Consider the following 20,272-nt stretch of genomic DNA (forward strand, 5'->3'; position numbering starts at 1 on the left):
GGGCCAAATTTTATTTTTTTTAAAAAGGATCTGGGCACAGTCCAGAGAACTGACTTTTTATTATTATTGTTTTTTTAAAGAACAAAAAAGACATAGTCCTGGAATGCTACAAAAGAAAAGGAAAAAAAAAAAAAAAACACCCACAGAACATAAACTAGAGCAGGCTGGTTATTGCAGAAAGAATAAGGGGATAAAATGTAATCAAATTGATCCAAACTGTGAAAACGTTAGTAACTGTGTTCAAAATTCACCGAGTGGTAGGCGGCGAAGGGAGCCTGGGGAAAACCGTTTTGCAGGCAGGGCCACAGTGCTCGTTACTGACACTAGATGTCAGCAGGCGAATGCTGATCGCTCCTGCTCGCTGGTTGCATCTTTGCCCGGGGTGCGTTACCTTGCTAACCAAAGGGGGGGGCACACACTATTGCTTTGAGTACTACAGGTCCAGTTACAAGACGACCTCTCTCCCTCCCTCCACGGACTTCACAGAGTGCAAATTTGCGTGTAGGGAACTTTGCAAAACTCGCCAGTCCAGTCACAAAAGCATTTCTCTTTTGTCAGTCAATGATGTATTTACAGGACAATGTTGTTTTTGTGTTTTACAAAAATTCCCCACGGGCTGCTTTAAAAGCCTTTGCCATGCTATTTGTACTCCTGAGATAAGCGTGTTTAGCATATTTGTATGTGTGACACACATCTATGTAAGTGGTGTTGTGAATTTGTGTAAAGAACAACCTGCTTTCCAGCCTGTGTGGGTATTTCCACAACACAAATATTTAAGGGATTACGCATTCCCAATATTTAGGAGATGAATGGACTTCTTAAATGCTGTTACTCCAGTCCCACCTTGCAGCTTACCTGTGGCTGTTTGTCCAGGGAAGTTTGCCACTTCTGACTCCCATGTCTAGTGCTCAGACCTTTCTTTTGCCAGCACTTTCTCTTGGGAGAGGTCCTTAAGTGTCTTGGAGGATGCTTGGGGGATGCAGGGACATGAGCTGTGAAGGAGACCAGAGAGACAGGTCCATGGGGTCGTTCAGTGCAGAAGCTGGTGCGGGCAGGTTGGATGCTGTTTGACATTTCCTGGTGTTGCTCACGGCCTGCGTCACGAAACATGTTCAAGCTGCGTTTCTTCTGTTGTATCACACCGTGAAGCGGAAACGCCTCTCCTCCAGCACTTTCGGAGGTCAGGTGGCAGCTCACTGCCCTGGGATTTTGGCACTAGGTCATGTGTCTGGCTTGTTAAGATTAGAGATATTTGCATGGGAATCCCCAGTTGGTCCATCTAGCTTGTTCATGGGATCCAGTCTGTGGGACAAGGCTTTGTACATAGGGAATGGGACAACTTCGTATTTAATGGCAGTATTTTCTAAGAACCACAGGTCTCAGCAGGATCCAGCAACAAGTCTGCCTCGTGGGGTTGCCTTTAGGAATGGGTGTTGAGTGGGGCTGCAGCAAGGTTTTGGTTTGATCACTGACAGGAAAGACCTGGGCACACTAAATACTGAACTGTGCTCAACCCAGAGCACTAGAAAAAGGAACACAAACCCAGACATTTCTGTTAAAAAATTGTTGTCTTTTCCAACCTGCAGAAAAATTAAATCAAAACAGAGTTTCAGCTTGAGTTTCATCCTTAAAGCTTAAAAAATGATGGCAAAATTAACAAAACCAGACTCCTTTCAAGGAAAAAACAAACAAAACCCCCCAATCTACAAGTCTTAAAAGCTTGGTACAGAAATAACTGGCTTGATCCCCAGAGCTCAACCCCTCTCTTGTTCGTTCTTTGTTACTCTTGTTGCAGTGCTGTTGATTAGTGCAAATACAGCTGTGGATTGTGTTCAGCTCAGGTTAAATTTAAAGAACACACAGCTAATGTCTGTGGGATTGAATTGTGCTCCCATGAAAGATGGGAAGACTAGCAGAAGGCTTTAGGCTGGTGAGAAAATAGCTGAAAATTCCTGTTGGGCAGTATTAGGGTAAGTACTGTATATATATTTTGCAGTAAACCAGTACCTAAGATTATATGTTTGACACTGGGGTTAGGGCAAGAAAGATGCCTTTAAAAGGAAGTGAACCGATGGAAAGATCCATCAGTGAAAAAGCTCAGTGTGATCTGGCCACCTTTATCAGCCCTAGTTTTAGGGTTTTGGAGTTACAGCACTTGAGATCTTTGTAAGCCAATTCTGGACCTGCCGTTATCCAGATTACATTGGTAAAAGTGAATGTTTACGGAAAAGAATTTAGATTAAGAGATAAAAATGAAATGAGGTTGATTTAAAAGGAAGCTTGGCAGAGCATTTTATATAGGGTAGCAGGAGAGGGAGGAACGTGCTTTGGATGTAGAGGTGCAAATACACCAAGAAGATGCAGTGAGTTAGGACCAAGAGGGATTATATCCAGGGAAATGGGACCATTTGTATGAGGGAGTAGAGAAGACCTGAAGAGGATGTGCTGTGTCTGTTGGGATCTGAATAGCAGCTAGGACCTCTAATGTTTATTGTGGAGACCAAACCTAAAGATCCAAATGGTCTTTTCTGTCCTTCAAATCCAGAATTGAAATAGAGAGGAAAAAAAATATATATTGATTACAAAGCAGGAGCATTCTGACAGTGAGATCTATCAGGCAGTGGAATAGATGCTTGCAAAATCACCTCTTGGGACTTTTAAAACTCAGCTGTGCATAATGAATGTCTCGTAGGGAGCAATTCTTCATAGGCAGAGGTTGGACTTGATGACCTTAACAAGTCTCTCTCTCTTTTATTTTTTCTCTCCCTCTCCTTTCTTCTAACCTTTGTCTTCTCTGCTAAGCACATGCTAATGCTATGCTTTGCAGCTGTTCAGCGAGTGGTGGGTAACTGGGGAAGCGCGACTTTGCACCTTGGGCAGTTGTTCAGTAAATCGGCAGCTGCCCTTGGACCTCCTGTATGTTTTAGTCTCATCACATGTCCGACCGTTGCTGCTAAACAGTGACCGGAACAAAGCCCTTGTGCTGAACATCCCAGTATCCTGACTTAAGCTGTAGTATCCCTCAAAAACAGGGCTGGGGGCAGCCAGTCCCTAACGCATTATCAGTACACAGGGATTTGCCTGCCACTGTGTCTGATCTCAAAAGAAAAGCTGTAACGGGCTGAATGCACTAATATCACTGATGGGATTGTATCAAGTATGATTAGCAGGTTCTGTGATTATGGGGAATATAAAGTACATAAAGGAGCTGGTTTTTTTATTATTATTATTATTTTTTGGCTGATATTTTTCACAGTTGTGGCAGGAGATAATGACACCTTTACATGCCCCAGGGATATTAGAATTTAATGGTTGGAGGGAGGGGGATGAAAGGTCAGAACTTCACTGAGGAAAGGATTAAGAAATCCTCTGGGAGCAAGGGAAGAACAGAGCCCCAGAGATCCCCAAGGAAGGGATGAGATTTGGAGACTCCCCAAGGAGTGGTATCTCCATCAGATGGACAGGAGCTATAGTGAGTGGAAATGAGGTCCCTCTCTCCTATAGCCAGAGAGGGAGAAAGTGGTTTTAGGTCTGATTCTGGGGTTTCTTGCACTTTAGTCTGATCTCTTCAGAACCCTTTGCAACCATGTCCTTTAGTTCAGGCTTAAAAAAAAATGAATACCTTCATTTGCCTGGTTTAAGTTAATTATTTCAGCAGTTGGCAAAACACAAGGCCTTGTATTTCTGCAGGCATGGTAGTGCCGAGATGAGGGCACTGGAGCACTTCAGAAATGCCCAATTTCCAAATAACATTTCCAGGGTATTCAAAGGGTGACAGACTGTTCTTCTGCTGAGCTCTGAGCGCTGTACAGGAATTATCTTCTGGTGACCTACCTTAACTAGGCAAGTTCTTTGACAGCAGCAGGGTAGTAAGGAAAATATTTGGGTCAATTCTGTGGGTCATTCATCCCAAAACTGGGTTCAGCTGCTTTTCTTGTAGGGACCCAGGAAAACTCTGCCAGGTTGTATTCAAGACTGCAAAAGAAATATCCAATACCTCTTTTGATTAGTTCACCTACCTGTTGTTTTTCTTAAACTGTGGAATGTGAATGCAATCTTCCTTTAATATTGTGCTAGTTGCTTATTCATCAAAAGCAGTTGTACGGTCTTCGTTATCACATCTGAGCATGTTAAAGCCTTTCATGTCTCTAGTAAGGCAGAAGGAGCTATTACACCCTTTTACAGAAGGGGAACAAATTCCTCTTCTGCCCATGGTAAATTTGTGGACTTGCAGAGGAAGGAAAGGCCGGGGCCCTAACTGCTTTGGTGTTTGTCATCTTTGCTAGTTTTGACAAGTTCTCAGTCCTATATCCAATGGCTAAAAAAAGCATACATCCCACCTCCTTTGGAGAAAATCCTATAATTGGTTCTGGTACAGGTAAAAATGTTGCAAAAAGGCAAGTTATTTGTAGTATTTTGGTTGGTATTCATTTCCCAAAACACAGTTATCTAGTGCCATTGAAATGTCATAGGGAATGGAAGCCTGGCCTGCAGGAAAATACAAGACTTAACTATAGGACATCTCTGGTTGCTCTAGACACCATTTCTGGACAATAAAAGAAAAATATAGGCATGGTTCCATCATTCTGTAGGTTTTTCTGTCCATCATTTCTGTCTCTCTCGTGTGTAGACTGTGAGATCTTTAAGGCAGGGATTGCGTTTTGCTGTGTTTGAATAGATGCTGAACAAGCCAATCATGACTGGATTTGGGAAGGAAAGAGATTTAACATATCACAAGAAGTGTGAAGATGTGGGTAATTTTTTCTTATTCTAAATCCAGACAAAAGCATTATTGAAAAATTGTGAACTTTCACTCTGCAGTTTAAAGCAGATGAAATGATAGGTTTTACTATTTGAAAAATACTGTAAACATTAGATATAAACATTTCAAAAACACCCTATAAATGTTTAAAAAATGAAAAAATCATTTCTAGCCAAAGACCCTAAATATTTTAACATAGGTAACATTGCAATTTCATATTTTTACCATTTCAAAATGCATTTTCAGAAATGCTTAGGCACTAAGATATTCATTGATTATGACAGTTTCCCAGCAAACCAGAAACCTTTGGAGTAAGCTGGAATTTAAAAACAAACAAAGAAAATCCTTTCTTAAAAAACTCCTATTGATTGCTCTTCTGATACTTGATGAACACTCTTAGGTACTACAGTGCAGGCTGTAACACTGCCCACAAACCTTTTCAGTAATTCATTACAACTGTTTGATTAGTCCAGCATTAATGAAAATTCCCCAGAAGTGTTTACATGCTCAGGGTTTTTTAGTGAAGCAGTCTTGATCTCTGGCATGGTTTAATGTTTAAAGCTTTTTTTTTTTTTTTTTTAACATTATTAGAACCAAGCATTTCAACCTATCTGAAATTCAGAGAGACAGTTCACAATTTTTTGTTAGCCTTTTTGTCTGGATTTAGAATAAGAAAACCCAATTTCTGTTCACACAGCTTGTCCCTTAAATACACCTCAAAGCAGAGCATCCTCTCCGTTCACACCTCCTACCACATCTATGGAGTCAGACTCTGACCGAGTCTATAGTCACACTCAGGTACAAAGCAGGATCTCCCAGATCGCGCACACTCCCTAGAAGAAGCCCTCCATGTGGCAATGTTCTCACTAAACCTGTTTATGGATTTAAAAAGCTGTGCTGGACCTTAGAAGTGGTCGGAGCTCCCTGCTGAAAGATCTTGTGCCTGTTACCTCTTCCCACAATGGACTATTTGATCCCAAAGGCCACCTGGATGGTCGTCATGCAGGGAAGGCATATGCTTGCACACACAGAGCAAAAGTGGCTGAAGAAGTTGGATGGAGACCTACTCATCCTCAGGAAGGATGTACCCAAGGGAAGGTTGGGATGTGCAGATCGGGAATCCACAGTGACAACTGTCAGTAACCAAAATCTGATTAACTTCAGCGGTGTGTAGGCTTCTCTGGATTACTTTTCCCCTCCTGTCTCTGCAGCATCTTTGGCCATTCTTTGTGGCCTGAAGCACTCTGCGGTTGACTGCCAAGAAGCTGGGGCCACCTTCGTCAGATGTGATATCCAGGTCACGGTGGCTTCCTACCACCACAGACAGTCTGTGTTTTACTTGTACCTGTGTGCCGACCACCGACCTCAGTGGCACCAGGGGGACATCGACCCATCCCAGCAGCGTTTTGCTGGACTTTTTGTCAGGTTAGTGCTGGTTTTCTCTGGCAGGTGCGTGGGCCCAACTGTGGGCAATATCCCCCAGAAGGTATTTCACCTTTTGCAGGATTGGCCCCTGCCAGATGATGGACTGACGACAGAGCAAATTTCTAGTTCTTAGGTTGACGCTAGTGGAGCAGTTTGACCTTGAGACCGCTAGAGAGCTCCGCTGGGTTGTGAAATTCATTCCTTGTGTCTATCAAAGCATCTCTAGTGTCCCCCCTCCTCCCCTTCCTCCCATCTTTTTAAAGTGTTTGAGAGACATCAGAAAATCCATCTCGTAAACAGCCTGCTTTGTTCCTTCTTAGGTTTTAATATTTATCTTCTGATCCAAAGCAACATCTGGTGGATGCCAATGGGGAAAAAGATTAGGCATTATGAAAAGCAGAAGTGTGGGTTGTTTTTTTTTTTTCCCTCTCCCTTCCTCTCTCCAAGCAATTTCTTGAGTAGAAAGTCACAGAGAAAATCCAGCAGGCTGTGCAATATTTACTCAGCAAGGGTGCTCAGGCAGTTACTCAAGGCACAGGCTTTGCAAACCCAAGGCCAAGCTGCCTGACAGTGCAAATTGGTACCATTGCCCTTAATAAAGCTGTGGGGATTTATACCTGTGGAGCATTTACTTTCTGGAAGAAGAGGGAGGTTTGAATGAAGGAATAAACAGATGAGCAAAACTTTCCAAAAGACACTTATTTGCTTCTTAAACAAATAGAAAATTGGGATATCACCACACGATGAGATGGTGAACACATTCTTGACTGGTGCATATTGGCACAGTCCAGGTACTTCAGTGTAGTTGCAAAGAACATGCATCCCAGAAGACAGGGAGGACGGTTTTATTGGGGGAGACAATAATGGGAAGACTTAGAGGAAAAAATAAACAAACCCCTGAAATTAAACTGATTTCAGTAGTTCTGTTTTCTCGTTTGTGCTGCTCCAATTCTGCCACCGTAGCTGCTCCAGCCTGGTGTCCGCAGGATGAGTGGGGAGGGACGTCTGCGCCTGGGCGCTTTGAGTGGAACATGCAGAGGAGAGGGGGAAAAAAAAAGACAAAAAAAAAAAAAAAAAGACCCAGTCACACAGTCCATTCGTTGTCTGCCTTCTTATTGCTCTTCATTGTGTTTTTTGTCCAATTTAATTGTAAATGCCCCCAGAGACACAGTTTACCATTCCTTCAGTTGCGGGGCGATATTTCTAAATTGAGTACATTTTACCTTTTGGCAAATTTTTCTTTCTTACTTTTTTTTCACATTCTGCCAGCTTCTCCAGCCTTTTTATTACTGTCACTAACTTTTTCCCCTGTTGTGTTCATAGTCCTCTAGTATTTAGGAATTAAAATTTGGGCTGCTAAGGAGTTTTCCAGTGGAATGGTGTTTCTTCTGGTGAATCTGTTTCTAAACTGGGCCTGCCTGAAAGGGGGTGAGGGGGAAGATGGGTTGATCTCAGGTGAATCTCCTGGTTTGAAAAATTCGAGGGAAAGAAGAGTAAGAGGGAGTTTGAAATCATCGAAAAGGCCCATTTAAGAGCTTTCTAAAATATTTTTTTCAAATTTCAGTCCAGAAAAACATTTTATTTCAAAATATTAGTGGAATTTGAAGCAAAATGTTCAGATTTGGATTTGAGTTCTGTGTAAATCTTCAAGAGTTGAAACTATTGTCCCATGACACTAAAATCTGAAAATCCTCCCTGGCTTTACTACACATTAGATCTTTCCTGTTCTTTCTTACTAATTTTATATTGGTTTGAATGAAGCTTCTCTTAATATAGCCTGTGCTATAGCCTACGCTTTATGAACACTTAGTGTCAAATGCATATTCCTTAGAAGAGATGCAAGTCTTGTCGTTAACATCACTAGCACCAGGATATGTCCTGCATTCCCTTTTGCAAGTCAGCCCTTCTCTTGTTGCATTTCCTTAAACACTGCAATTAATTAAATTTTCCAGCATCCAGGTTTCAGATGCAGTTACTACAGGACAGGGAAGAATTGGCCCTTTGCCTTCAAGCAAAACGTATTAATTTTTTTGTAAAGAGACCTGAATGACCACTGAGGGAGATCACTCCATCGACTTCAAGGCCTGGCAAATTGGGCCCTTGTGCTGTATCTAGCTAATGACAAACCACATCTCCCTTAAAACAGTTGGCTATTTAAAGGATACAGCATTTTCTTGTAATATTCAAAAAAAAAAAAGTAATATGCTGTCTTGAAAGACGGCCCAGTCCATTGAATTATTGTACAGGACAAGAGCAGTTCTCAAAGTGTTGCTATCAAAAGCAGGTTTAGTTCCCTATGGCTGGCTTTTGATTATTGATACAGTAGAGGGAAAGGTTCATTTAAATATATAAATAAAAACTCACTGTTAAAAAGGTTCAGCTACTTGCAGAAGGTCTTTTTGTTGTTGCTAATGTGGCTGCTTGCTGTAGCGTGTTAACCTCCAATTGCACTGGAAAAGGGCAACAAAACAAATATCCCCTAAATGTTTTCTCAGGGCAGCTCTTTATTTGTACAGTGAGCTGTCACATCCAGAACAGTTTGAAAACTCCAGGTTTGTCCAATCGCCCTGATCATCATGCTCTTGAGAAGGCTCTGAGGGTTGGGTTTCTGATTGGGTTGATCTTGGTAGAACTTAGGCACCTAATTTACTTAAGCACCTCCAAAAATCCTGTTAAATGGGATTTTCAGGAACCTCAAGACCTTTGAAAATCCTGGTCCTACATATCTGATCTTGCTTTGGTGAGCAAATCCCCTTATGAAGTCTGTCCTTTCATAGCTATTTGGAACAGTGGAATAAATTCTGGATTGTGCCTGTGTTTCTATAATTTACCTCCTCTTTGCTTCCTACAAGGTGTGAATGGGGGGAGAGGAAGAAGGAAGGATGGGAGGGGAAGGAATGGAAGTGAAGTGACACTGGATTACCCTGGCCTGATCCAAAGCCTGTTGGAGTATATCGGGAAGTTCTCCGTTCATTTTGAGGGACTTTGGATCCTGCAGTTGGGTCAGCAGCAAGACCCTGTAAAAATATCTCTTCCCCACCACCTTGTCGTTACCTCTTCCCCCTGCGCAAGGGGAGACTTTAGAGCAAACGTCTGTTAGTATAACTGGCACATATATCGAATCTGCTTAGTCTGGGCTGTTAAGTAAGTTTAATTAATTTGCTAAGTTAATGTTCCAATGCTAGCAACAAAGCATCATTGCAATCAGCTGGGTAGCAGGAATTGGAACCCCTAAATGAGCTCATTTTTTCACAGTTGGAATTAGGGACCAGTTAGCCAGTTGTGTGGTTTTTCCAATTTCTCCACTTGCCCTAAGGGAGCTGCAAGTTATTCATTCCCCATTGCTAAGTGTGAGTAAGACGGGGAGGGGGGAGACACGAAGAAACCCTACTCCGTGTAGGAGTCCATCTTTGATCCTAACACTGCTGATTCCCTAGCTGTTGTCTGTACTTATCTTCCTGGCTTGGTCCTAGAACAGCATTTGCTGCTATTTGTAATAGTTTGGGGAGGCAGAAAGGCATCACTGAGAGATATTTACTGCATGTATTTTCATCGGGAGTGTGTGCAGATAAAGGGGGGAAAAAACAAATAAACAATAAAAGAATGGAAACAAAATTACAGAAATTTGCAAAGTTTGACAAATGGTGGCCAGGAGTTGCCACAAGCTAATGGCTTGCAATGATTAATAAGAGTAAAAATAATTGCATTTCATTAAGATTGATGACACCCCATTTAACCTCCCTTCTCGTTTCAGCCCTAAAGTGGAAAGAGATGAAGTTCTCATCTATAATAGCTCCTGTAACATTACCATGGAAACTGAGGCAGAGATGGAGTGTGAGGGAGCTAATCAGCCAATTACCGCCAAGATTACTGAGATATGGAAAAACTGGGGCCAGAACACTCAGGTATAATCAAATCTTTTTTACAGACTGATTCAAACAGCTTAAAATTAAATTTGTAATATTGTGTACATTTAAAGGGGGCAAAAAAAAAAAAACAATTTAGGCTGAGCAGCAGCAATATATAATATTAAATGCTTTCCAACTTTGAATAGCAGTTCTAACGCAGTGCAGCTGAATTAATGGTTAACTAGTTAATCATGTATTTTATGAGATATAAATGAGCTTTACCTTATTTTCTGGTCGGTGTATGTCTTTTTAACACTCTGCCTTTTATATAAATGCAAATTCTGTTCCAAAAGTGCTGTTTTCTGTTATCAGTGTCACTTGATCAGATATCTTAGCCATGAGATACAGAGTTTCAGCTCTCCTGCAGAGACTTAGCATTCAGCATTGGTTCAGCTATGGTTATATTTGTTTTTTTTGCTCCTCTTCAGCGTCTGAAATAAAATGGGACAGTCTCTCTAGGGCTATGTGTGGGTATAACAAGGAAAAAGACATCAGCAAAGTTTATTTTGTGGGGAGGAAAAAAAAAAAAAGCTATGACTCTTAACTAATATCATATTACGGCTCAATATCTAAAAATGTTCATTGCCAACCCAAAACAGCCTTTCAGAGTTTTTGGAGTGTTGAGCCGAAGTACTGGGTTGTGCCACTTGTAACATGGAATTTGGGGTGGAGGGGGAGATATTTGGTGAACGTCAAATATTCCTTTGTCACCATTCTCCCCTGAACGAGCACCTCCTGGGAAGTTGGTGTAACCCTACTGCATAAATGAAACCACCAGTGGGATGAGTTAGACACCTGACTTGTCAGAATAAATGTTGTCCTTTATCTAGCAAGGCAAATTATCATGCAGTCGTCTTGGTATGGATGAGACCTAGGAAACTGAAGTCTTGTTTGCTCAGGATTGATGTTAAAGATGTCATGGTAATTTTTAACTCTGATATCTGCAGTGAAGTTTCCTTACCTGCTCCCCACCCCAGAAGTAACTGCAGTGTCCTGGCAAAGTAATTTTGGTGTGTCTCTAACACCAAATTCTGAAGTTTTTACTCAGCCAGGAGTTTCTGAATTTGCCCTGTATGCATATTTTAAATGCCTGTTAGCATTGCAGCCGAGTCTCCTAAAATACAACTGCTTTCTACCATTTTATTAATAAAAAAACAAACAAACAAACAAACAAAACCCCACCCAATATTTTAAGTCTGTCCTTGGCCTGTAAAGAAATGTCACATATAGCCTTTTCCCTATTAGTGCTGCCAACCTTCGTGATTTCCTGGCTTTCTTGTGCTCTGCACAGTGTAGGCTGACTCCTTTTCTGTGGGCTTATTTGCTCGTCAGCACTGCTAGTTGTGCTACCAGAAACATTCATGGCTAAGGGGGAAAAACAAGTCAAAAAATTATTATTTAACCGCTGCAGGAGGCCAGCAAAAGGAAGTGATTAGGCCGGTATCAGATCAAATGGTAACTACTCCTTTCCTGTAAGTTTTCTCTCCCAAATGTGCTAAGGGCATCCCTATCTACGTAGCCCAGCATATAGGATCCATAACCTCCTGTTGGCTGCAGTCTGAACGGCTTGGGTGTATCCTGGGTCCTGTAGCCTCAACAAGGAGACGAAGATAGGGTTTTTTTTGTTTGTTTGTTTGTTTGTTTGTTTGGGCTCAGTTGGCAGCAAGAATAGGACAATGTTGTGAGGTTTCTCCCTGGTTGCTCAGCACAATGTGGGGAAAATCAATGAGGTCCTAGGTGTCCTGAATGAATGAATGAAGGGGAAGCATGACAAAACCAGCAGTGCTTTCAGATTCGGGATTGACTTCTGCTTAATGAACCCAGAGGGTATTTGGAATCATTTTATCCCTCTTCCCAAAACTGGCCTGGGTGAACAGAGGTGGATGAATGGGGAGTTCAGATAAATGGTTTCAATTTTGGTCCCTTTCTAGCTGACAGCATCCTGTTAAGATTTACGACTTGGTGCCGCATACGCTGCTTCACTGTAGAGGTTTAAATCATGTCATGTGAACTGGCCTTACCTTTCCAGTGGAAATAATGGTCCCCAGGTTCAGCACCAAGCAGCGAAATGCATTAATAGCACCACGTGCCTTAGGATAATGGTGCTATTAACAGGCAACACAACTCAGCGTACAAGTAATGGGACTGCATCTCTTTATAATAACACTTGTGTTGCACTCTCACTCAAGGATCTCAAAGCAGTTCGTAAAGACTGGGCTTGATCCTTAGCTGCTGTCAGCATATATAGCTACACCAGTCAGTTGTTTCATTTTCTGCTCGCTTTTCTGCCAGCTGAATGATGCTCAGGCAGGCCAACAAGTCATCAGTATCTTAGCACGGCTGGGCTTTGTGGGAGGCTTTGGGTAGGGATGAGTAAGGCCTCCCTGGATTAGCTCCAGGACGGTGTTGGAAGTGAAAAGAAGCATCACAGAAAGGCTGGCAAAAGCACAAATGAGGCTTTGTTATCAGGAGCATGGAGGCAAGAAAAGAGAACAATTTTGGTTAAGAGCAGAAAAGCAAAAAAACCTCTAAAGGTCAATTTTTGGAATTTGAATCTAAGGGGTGCAAGCTTTAGGGTGAGGACATATTTTCTTCTGTCTTTATAAAACACCCAATGCGAAGTGAGGCTAGTTCTTAATATAATAGAGAAGATAATACCATGATCGTCTGGGATTTGGGTATAAAGCATCCATGCCTAGGTGTGGGGTGGAAATGAGAAGAATGCAGACTGGGAGTGTGACAAGGTTTTGCAGCAAACCTCTGGTGGGAGAACACCAGGCAGAAGGCTCCAGAGAGCTTTGGGAGGGAGCACAGTGGGTGTATGAGAGAGACTAGGTGACAGGATACCTGCAGTAGTAGGGAGCTGAACTCAGGTGACATGGTGATCTCTTCCAGGTCTATGTTTCTACGATGCTTTCAGCAGCTCCGTTATCCCTTGTCACAGGCAAAACCTAGGCACATTGAAGAGAAATCCATAAGCAAGGGTCCTAGTGCACAGCAAGTGGCAGAGACATGTTTGCCAGCTAGATCTGCCTTCTTTGACTAGAAGGAGCTTTGCACTGGAAATAGCCCATTTTTCTCTTGCCTGAATCTGCAGAACAGTATCCAGATAGTGACTGGATTAGCCCATGAATTAACTCTTGATCTGTGTGTCAGCTTTACTGAAAATTGCATTAAATAGCTAATGTAACTCATCCAGGAATCAGGCTCAGCTATGCTAGTTTGGTTTTGAATATCAAACTGTTGCCAGACAGACACATTCCTCCGTTTTTCAGGTCATATCCCAAATATATTATGTGCATTCCCATGGTGTTCCCTCACTGCCTGTGTAAATTGCACATACACGTGGGAGCCAGGGACACCAAAATTATCTGCAGAGATTAGCAAACACCGCATGCGTTCCTTCTGTGTGAGTTAATGAGGTGTTTGTTCTCTGAACTGGTTTTAATTGTCTTGGATATGTGTAAACTCCAGGTACTAGAGGTTCACTGTACCTAGATACAAACTCCCGATAGCTGCATTTTCTTTTAAATTTCTTTGACTCTGCTTTTTTTTTTCTGATAAATGCATATGAAGATCTATTTAAATGCAAATTGAGAGTTTAACTCTAGATGCTTTAACTTTTGGATGATCTGCCCGTTTAATTTTTCAAGAAAGTAAGTTCTTCCACCTCTTATTTCAACCTGCCTTTGCTTGAAACTTGGGCTGTAGCTGTCACCCAAAATTAGAAAGTATCTTTGAAAAAGCTGGCTGTCCTTTGTGTTGCGCGTGGTATGTAGAGGCTTCTCTCATAGGCCAATTACTTGAATTTGCTCTTCAGTTGAACTCCTTTGAGAACTCTTAGGCGTGATCCTCAGTGGAGGAAAATAGCTGCATTTCCATTGAAGGTGAGGCTGTATCCATCACCTCAAGTTTTGTCCCTTACTTTACTGACTCGGCCTTTGCCTGGGATCAGGTGCTTGAATATCCCCCCCAAAATGTCTTTTTATGAGTTTCTTTAGAAACTGAAACTTGCCTCACTTTGTGTTTGAAGTGGTTACCACTGTATGACTTAATTAGGTCATATGAAATAAGCAGCAGGCCTCTGCCCCACTGTTCCATTTGGCATCGTTAGTGTTTGTCACTTGCTCCGTTATTAGCTAAGGAAGAATTGCAGAATTATTTTTATATCAGTATATAATGCAATTTAGCCTACTGAAAGGAGAAGGGGAAAGAAAAGGAAAAAAAAAATCCAGCAATGATTGTATATCCCACAGGACTTAATTAGTTCACAGTTTCATGATACACTGAATAATGGGAAGATATGAATTAAATAATAAAAGGAAAAAGAAAAGTTCTAATGCTCAATCACTACCTGTCCACTTCCACCTCAGCTGCATAATGAGATGTCAGCTGCTGTGACACTGATGAGACATGCAAAACACGCCGATAACACACGTAAAGGATGCTCACGGGAAGGTTTGACCAGGCTTGGATGTTTCCGAACCTATTATGCTTAGTGAGCCTTCAGATTATTATTCCGGATCACTGGACCAGACCTAATCATCATGCACGCATGCTGTTTGAGCAATGTTTCCCTGCACTGACTCCCCCTCCTCCTCTGGCCCAGATGGGTAATATAATGCTTGTCGGAGGGCAGATGCCACGTATATTAAGTCAATCGTAGGGAAGCTGAACTGGTATACTAGTGAATCCTCTACAAACCAACCCTCGAGGGGTCCCTATTAAGAAATAGAGGGCTAATAAAAAATAACTTGCTAGATAAAAATGCCATCCTGGATTATGGCTCTGTCTGGGTATGCTGTGCTTCCTTTAGTTTGTTTTTAAATAGAGCGTTAAGGGAAGGTCTTGAGATTTAAGAAGTAGCTTAGAGTACTGAGGATCTGTGAGTTTTTAGCTCAGTGATTGATACTGGGATAACTGCTTTTTTCACTTCTAAGCAAAAAAAAAAAAAAAAAAAAAAAAAAAGAAAAGTAAAGGCTGTGTCTGAGATGTGTGTAGTCACCTGAGAGACCTGGCTGTTCAACTTCTGCTGAATGTCATCAGGACTAGCTCTCCAAATCCCTTGGACTCCTCTGTAGATCCTCAGAGCTGCTCCTTTCCTTCCTTCTTGCTTTCATTTTCTCCATTTACCAGTGCTCTGGATACAACAAAATTTGGAGGGTGAAGAAGGAGATGAGATACTTTTAGCTTTTGAAGATATTTGGGACTTTAATAGATGGCAAATCCTAGACAGAGTTCTGGGGAGCATAAAAGGCTTTCCTGAAGCGCAGAGCACTCTGGACACAAAACGCTGTGACTTTATTTTCCGCAGCAGCTCTGTTGCTGAAGCTCCAGACCATGTGAAGATGACTGTGAAGGTGACAGGTGCTGGGAGGTGACTCTCTCCTGCAGGTCCAGCGGGCTCTTTGTGCTCTGCATGGTAGATGTGTGCTGCTCTTCCATTCTTGTTTTTGTGCCGTTCTCATGTCACGTAATTTCTGATGGTTGTATTTTGAGGGTGAGAGCCTCAAACTTAGGTGCCCCTCCTTGCAGACATGCGCAGGCTTCCCAGCTTATGGTCAGATATGTTTATAGGTACCATAGGCTTAAAAAGGGAATTTTTTCATTGGTATCGCGTTTCAAGCTTCTTTCCGTGCCTTCAGAATTTGGTACAGTCCTAAACATCCTCTCATTCCTACCCTCTCTCCCCTTGGTTCCCTTCTGACCATCCCTCTCCATCTGCTCTCCTTCTCCCACACTGTCCTTTTCTCCTTGAACACTTAACAGTGCCGAGATGGGAAAATGTCCTCTCTTTTTCTCCATTGCTCCCCTTGCTGTAAGGCCCATAAGGAAAACACACAGATTTGACAGTGGTCAAGCAAGGTACGAATGAAATCTGCTGCCCACGAGGGTGGACACGTCCTTGTCAGAGCGGGGGCCAGAGAACGGACCCTGGCGCTGTTTGCCCATGGAGATGCCACCCTCAGGCTCGTGCTTCTTCGCCCTCGGTGCGGTGGAAGCAGTGTCGTTTACACTGTGTCACTGCAAGTTAAAAGGTACTTTGGAGCGGTGTTTCCTCCTCGCCGTCATTGCCTTGATGAGGCAACGTTTACGTCGGAAGTGACAGTGAATTCTGGTCTAATATGTTGCTTGTTTGCAGGGGCAGTAAAACAGCTCCCCTTTCCTCGACTCCTAGGAGAGCAATTACTATGATATTTTATTCCTGTGCTTCCCTCCAGATGTGTAGCACCCCAAATCCCTTCATCTGGCCATAGTAATCACATCTAGCTGGGACTGAGGGAATGGTTTGCTTTGACTGCGGCTTATTAGGGGGATCCTCTTCTGACAGCACCTGCCATTACGGTGTCTTGGGCTTTGGTTATGGCTCCTGGGTGCTTTGGCAGTGTAAATAGCCAAAACTGGCAATGTCAGACAGTATGGGGACTCGGGAGTAAGGCTAGGGGAAAATCCTCATTGCCTAAAGTACTGTGTATATATATTTTGTATATATGCACTTTTAACAGTGCAGCCATCCCACTTTTGCTTCTTTGAATTCCTTATTTCTTAACCCACTTGGTCACAGTGTTTTGGGGTGGATGCGGGGGGAACGCAGCTAAACCAACCCAGATTTGCAAGCCTCGCAGCAAGGAAGTGGAGGAGTCCATAACGAATTAATAAAATTAAAGCAAAAGGCAGTCTTGGGGTGCGGATGCTGTCAGGGCAGACAGAGGTACCATCTGCAAGGTTGTTAAGATGTAGAGAACCAAGATGGCCTCCACAGTAACCACAGGCAATGTGAAGAGATAAATGGTTGACCCGAGCCTGTGTCAGGCTAGGATTGATGCCACTATCAGCCCTAGTGCCTTTGCAATGATTTTTTAAAAAATCTCTGATAGAGTGTGTTATCTAGTTACTGGCACGAGGGCAATGGCCTGGAGGCAGTGAGGAGGAGGGGGGAGGAAGAGGGAGAGAAGGAGAGAGAGAAAGAAAAAAAGGTCATTCCAGGAGGACAATCTCTGTTGGACTAAATGAGAAAATAAGGGCCTTGCTCCGAAACGGGGTGGTAAATAAATAAATAATAAAAATAAAAAAAGTGGCTGCTAGGTGTGTGGGGAAAGGATAAGCAAAATTGCTTCCCTTTCTTCCACTCTCTTTTTCTATTTTTTATTTTTTTTTAATGGGATGGGCCTTGGGCTGCAATGGGAAATTTAGGAGATGTGCTGGTGGTATGGGTTTTTGTTTCTTTTTTGTTTTTTGTTTCTTTTTTGCTGCAACTTTTTGCCTCCTGATTTGAGGTTTTTAACTCTTTCCTCTCCTCCTGTGAGAATGAAAATCAGAGGCTGAACTGTAACATGCTTTTTCTTTCCATTTTGAATGGCCCCTTTTTTGTCATCCCGCCATTTTTCGAGTGTCTCTGAAACACCGGTCCCTAAATTGCAGGTGCCTGTTCAGGGAGCCATCCTTTCCCCCATTGCTCATGCTGGATGCTACTTCCAGGACGGGTTGCCAATCTCCCGTAACCTGAAGCACAATGAAGCAGAAGCCTTTCCACTTGAATTTAAGCAGACCAATGTGAAATCGGAATTTAACTTGGCTCCATTTGATGAGAGAACTGCTTTCCTTTGTCCCCCTCTGTTCATCCCTTGCTCCCCACCCTTTAAAGAAATGTGGATTCAGACTGAAAACTGTCATTTCGAAGGCGCTCCTCCTGGGAACAGAAAGCAAAGCTTTTCCCTTCCGTCAGAAAGCGAAGGCTTGAATTAAGGTCAGGAGGGTGCGGGGAAGCCTTCCTGAGGGACTGCGGGCAAATTTTCTTGCTGTTTGCTCCCAGGCTCTTGCACAGAGTCTTGCTGCCACTTTCCTGTTTAATTATGACAGAGACTCTAATTGACTCCTTCAGCGTTTAGGCAATTTTAGGGGGAAGGATCGCTGGCATTAGAAAGCGCGGCTCTGATCCTCAGTCTGTGACCCGATCCTGAATTACTCAGTTTGGGTGAAGGTGCTGGGGTGCACGGCCTCGGGCTCTGGGTGAATTTGGAGGGAAGCTTTCTCCATCTCCATCTCAAATTCATCAGGAAAAGGGCTGCGCTCCTTGGAGACAGGCATAGCCTGGACTTGCTCCTCTCCTGTGTTGGAGCCTTGCTTGATCTAAAAAAAGGAGAGGAAGGGTCTTGCCTCCCCCTTAGGGGTGATACGGGTTAAAGAGCAGCTCTTTCGGGCAGCCCTTGCATCTCTAACGTGGGACTCTGCATCAGCAGCCGACTTCGTGTCCTCTCCCTAATCCCTTAGTAATCAATAACGTGGACCTGATGGTGCAGAGAGGGATTTTCTGCTGGGTGTGGGGCAGGTGGTTAGGCTGACCTAGAAGCACTCCGGCTACCTTGAACCCTCTCCCAAATGTTTCTGGGGCCTCGTTCAAGAGTTAGCAAGGGCTGGGCATGTGGTTACCCTGTTTTGAAATCTGGGAGAGTTTAATATAATATAATAGCATCTATAACTATTATATAATTAATATATAATAATATAATAGTATAATATAACACCAATGAGAGTTTGCCTCATCCACATTAAAACTGATCAGCTTTAATCTTGCAAAACACTGAGCCTATGCACAAGCGTCAGCATGTGTTGGGTGGTGTGGTAGCTCCATAGTCCTGCAAGTTGCTCCTGTATACGGGTAGTTTGTCCACAGACACTTAGGAGATAAACTTATGCATATATACAAACCCATTGAGTTCTGTGGGACTTTTACTCACGCGAGTCAACACTGGCAGGATTAGTGCCGGTAATACAAGCGGCCTGGTTAGCATCAGTCACGTGTTGTAGAGGACCAGGCTCTCCTCCTCCTTCTGCATCTACAACGTTTTCCACCAGGCTGCAATTTATACCTGAGTGCAGCATAACGCCTCCATCGTTCATGACGTTTGGTGTAAGATGATGCTGAGGTACAACTGTCACTACTGCAGGGAGGTGGCTTTGCAGCGCTGAGTTTGGTACCTGGCCTGGCCTTGAGAGCCCTGCATATCCCAGCCCTGAGCGCAAGATCAGGCTTCCCATCCCATCCCAAGAAATGCGCGGAAGCCTTGGACAGAGCATGGGGAAAAAACCTTTTAAAAAAGGTCTGATTTTTTTCCTTTTTGTTACTGCTGGCACCATGGCAAACTCTTACCCAAATTAAATGATGTGACCTAGGCGTATGGTTGGAGGATGAATGAATTGCTGTGCTATTTTCATTCAGAAAGTGTTAATTGAAAAACTGCTGTAGCAAGAGGGGGAAAAAACAGGGAGTTAAACAACTGTTCCAAAATTAATCTGCTAAAGCCTTTGTTCTCTCTTTAAGGAAAGGGTTAATTTTATGTGATTGTCAGTAAAAACAGGCTGTTTTCGCGACGAGTCCATAATAACCAGGTGCTAGACTGCCTTAACAAACTGCTTGCTAAATGCTGGGTACCTTTCCCTAATCGGCAGCGCCGTGCGTGGAAGCCCCTCGTTTCCAACCTGTCCTTGTAAACAACTGCGGAGCAAAGTACTTCATTAAGGGATCGTAAGGCTACCTCGTAAAAACGAGCCAACAATTACAGTAGTGACGGGAAGGAGCGGAGGCGACGGAGGGCTCTGCGGGCCCCGTGAAGAAAAGCAGACGTCCCTGGGCCGGGAAGCATCAGGTGAAGCGGGCGCTATAAACACTTTCCCGCGAACGCTGCGTCTTTTCAATAAAGAGGCAGTTAGCCGGTCTACGGCTTTAACAAAATATTCCCAGTGAACTTCATGGGTGGCGCAGGGCTGGGAGCTGTTAGCTCATATCCAGTTAAATTTCAGATGTCAGAGCTCATTAGCGGTGATTTTAGCCAAAGACAGCTTGCGAGGAGCTCAGTAAATTTGACTTCCTCATATAAAGTTAAGGAAAGAGATTGCCGTTTTGCTTATTGATTTATTTCCCTGCTTTCACACTTCTTCTTTGGGTCTGTGATTCTGGTCAAGGTTCAGGCTCAGTTTTGCCCACATAGGGACTCCAGTTCTCTCTCTTTCACACACTTTTTCTTGCTCTTTCACTCCCTCTCGTTCTCTCTCTTCCTAGTTCACTTGCTCCTTTTTGCCCATTTGCCTTTTTCTTCCTGCCTTAGCCTGCGCTTAGTGAGTGGAGATGCGGTTTTTGTTTTCTGTGTTGAGGACTGCTCCCCAGGAAGCCCTCAGT

General features: G+C 43.1%; 1 protein-coding gene across 1 annotated transcript in view; it reads left to right on the top strand.

Annotated features, from left to right (window-relative positions):
• The window catches only part of PKHD1 (PKHD1 ciliary IPT domain containing fibrocystin/polyductin), a 270,667-nt gene that overhangs the window by 54,514 nt on the left and 195,881 nt on the right, over positions 1-20,272 (top strand). Inside the window, exons 33-34 of the mRNA XM_067294855.1 lie at positions 5,974-6,187; positions 9,942-10,092. Of these exons, the coding sequence (XP_067150956.1) occupies positions 5,974-6,187; positions 9,942-10,092 (365 nt within the window). The remainder of the gene's footprint in view (positions 1-5,973; positions 6,188-9,941; positions 10,093-20,272) is intronic.

This window comes from Apteryx mantelli, chromosome 3 (assembly GCF_036417845.1).
Source record: "Apteryx mantelli isolate bAptMan1 chromosome 3, bAptMan1.hap1, whole genome shotgun sequence".
NCBI classification, from domain to species: domain Eukaryota; kingdom Metazoa; phylum Chordata; class Aves; order Apterygiformes; family Apterygidae; genus Apteryx; species Apteryx mantelli.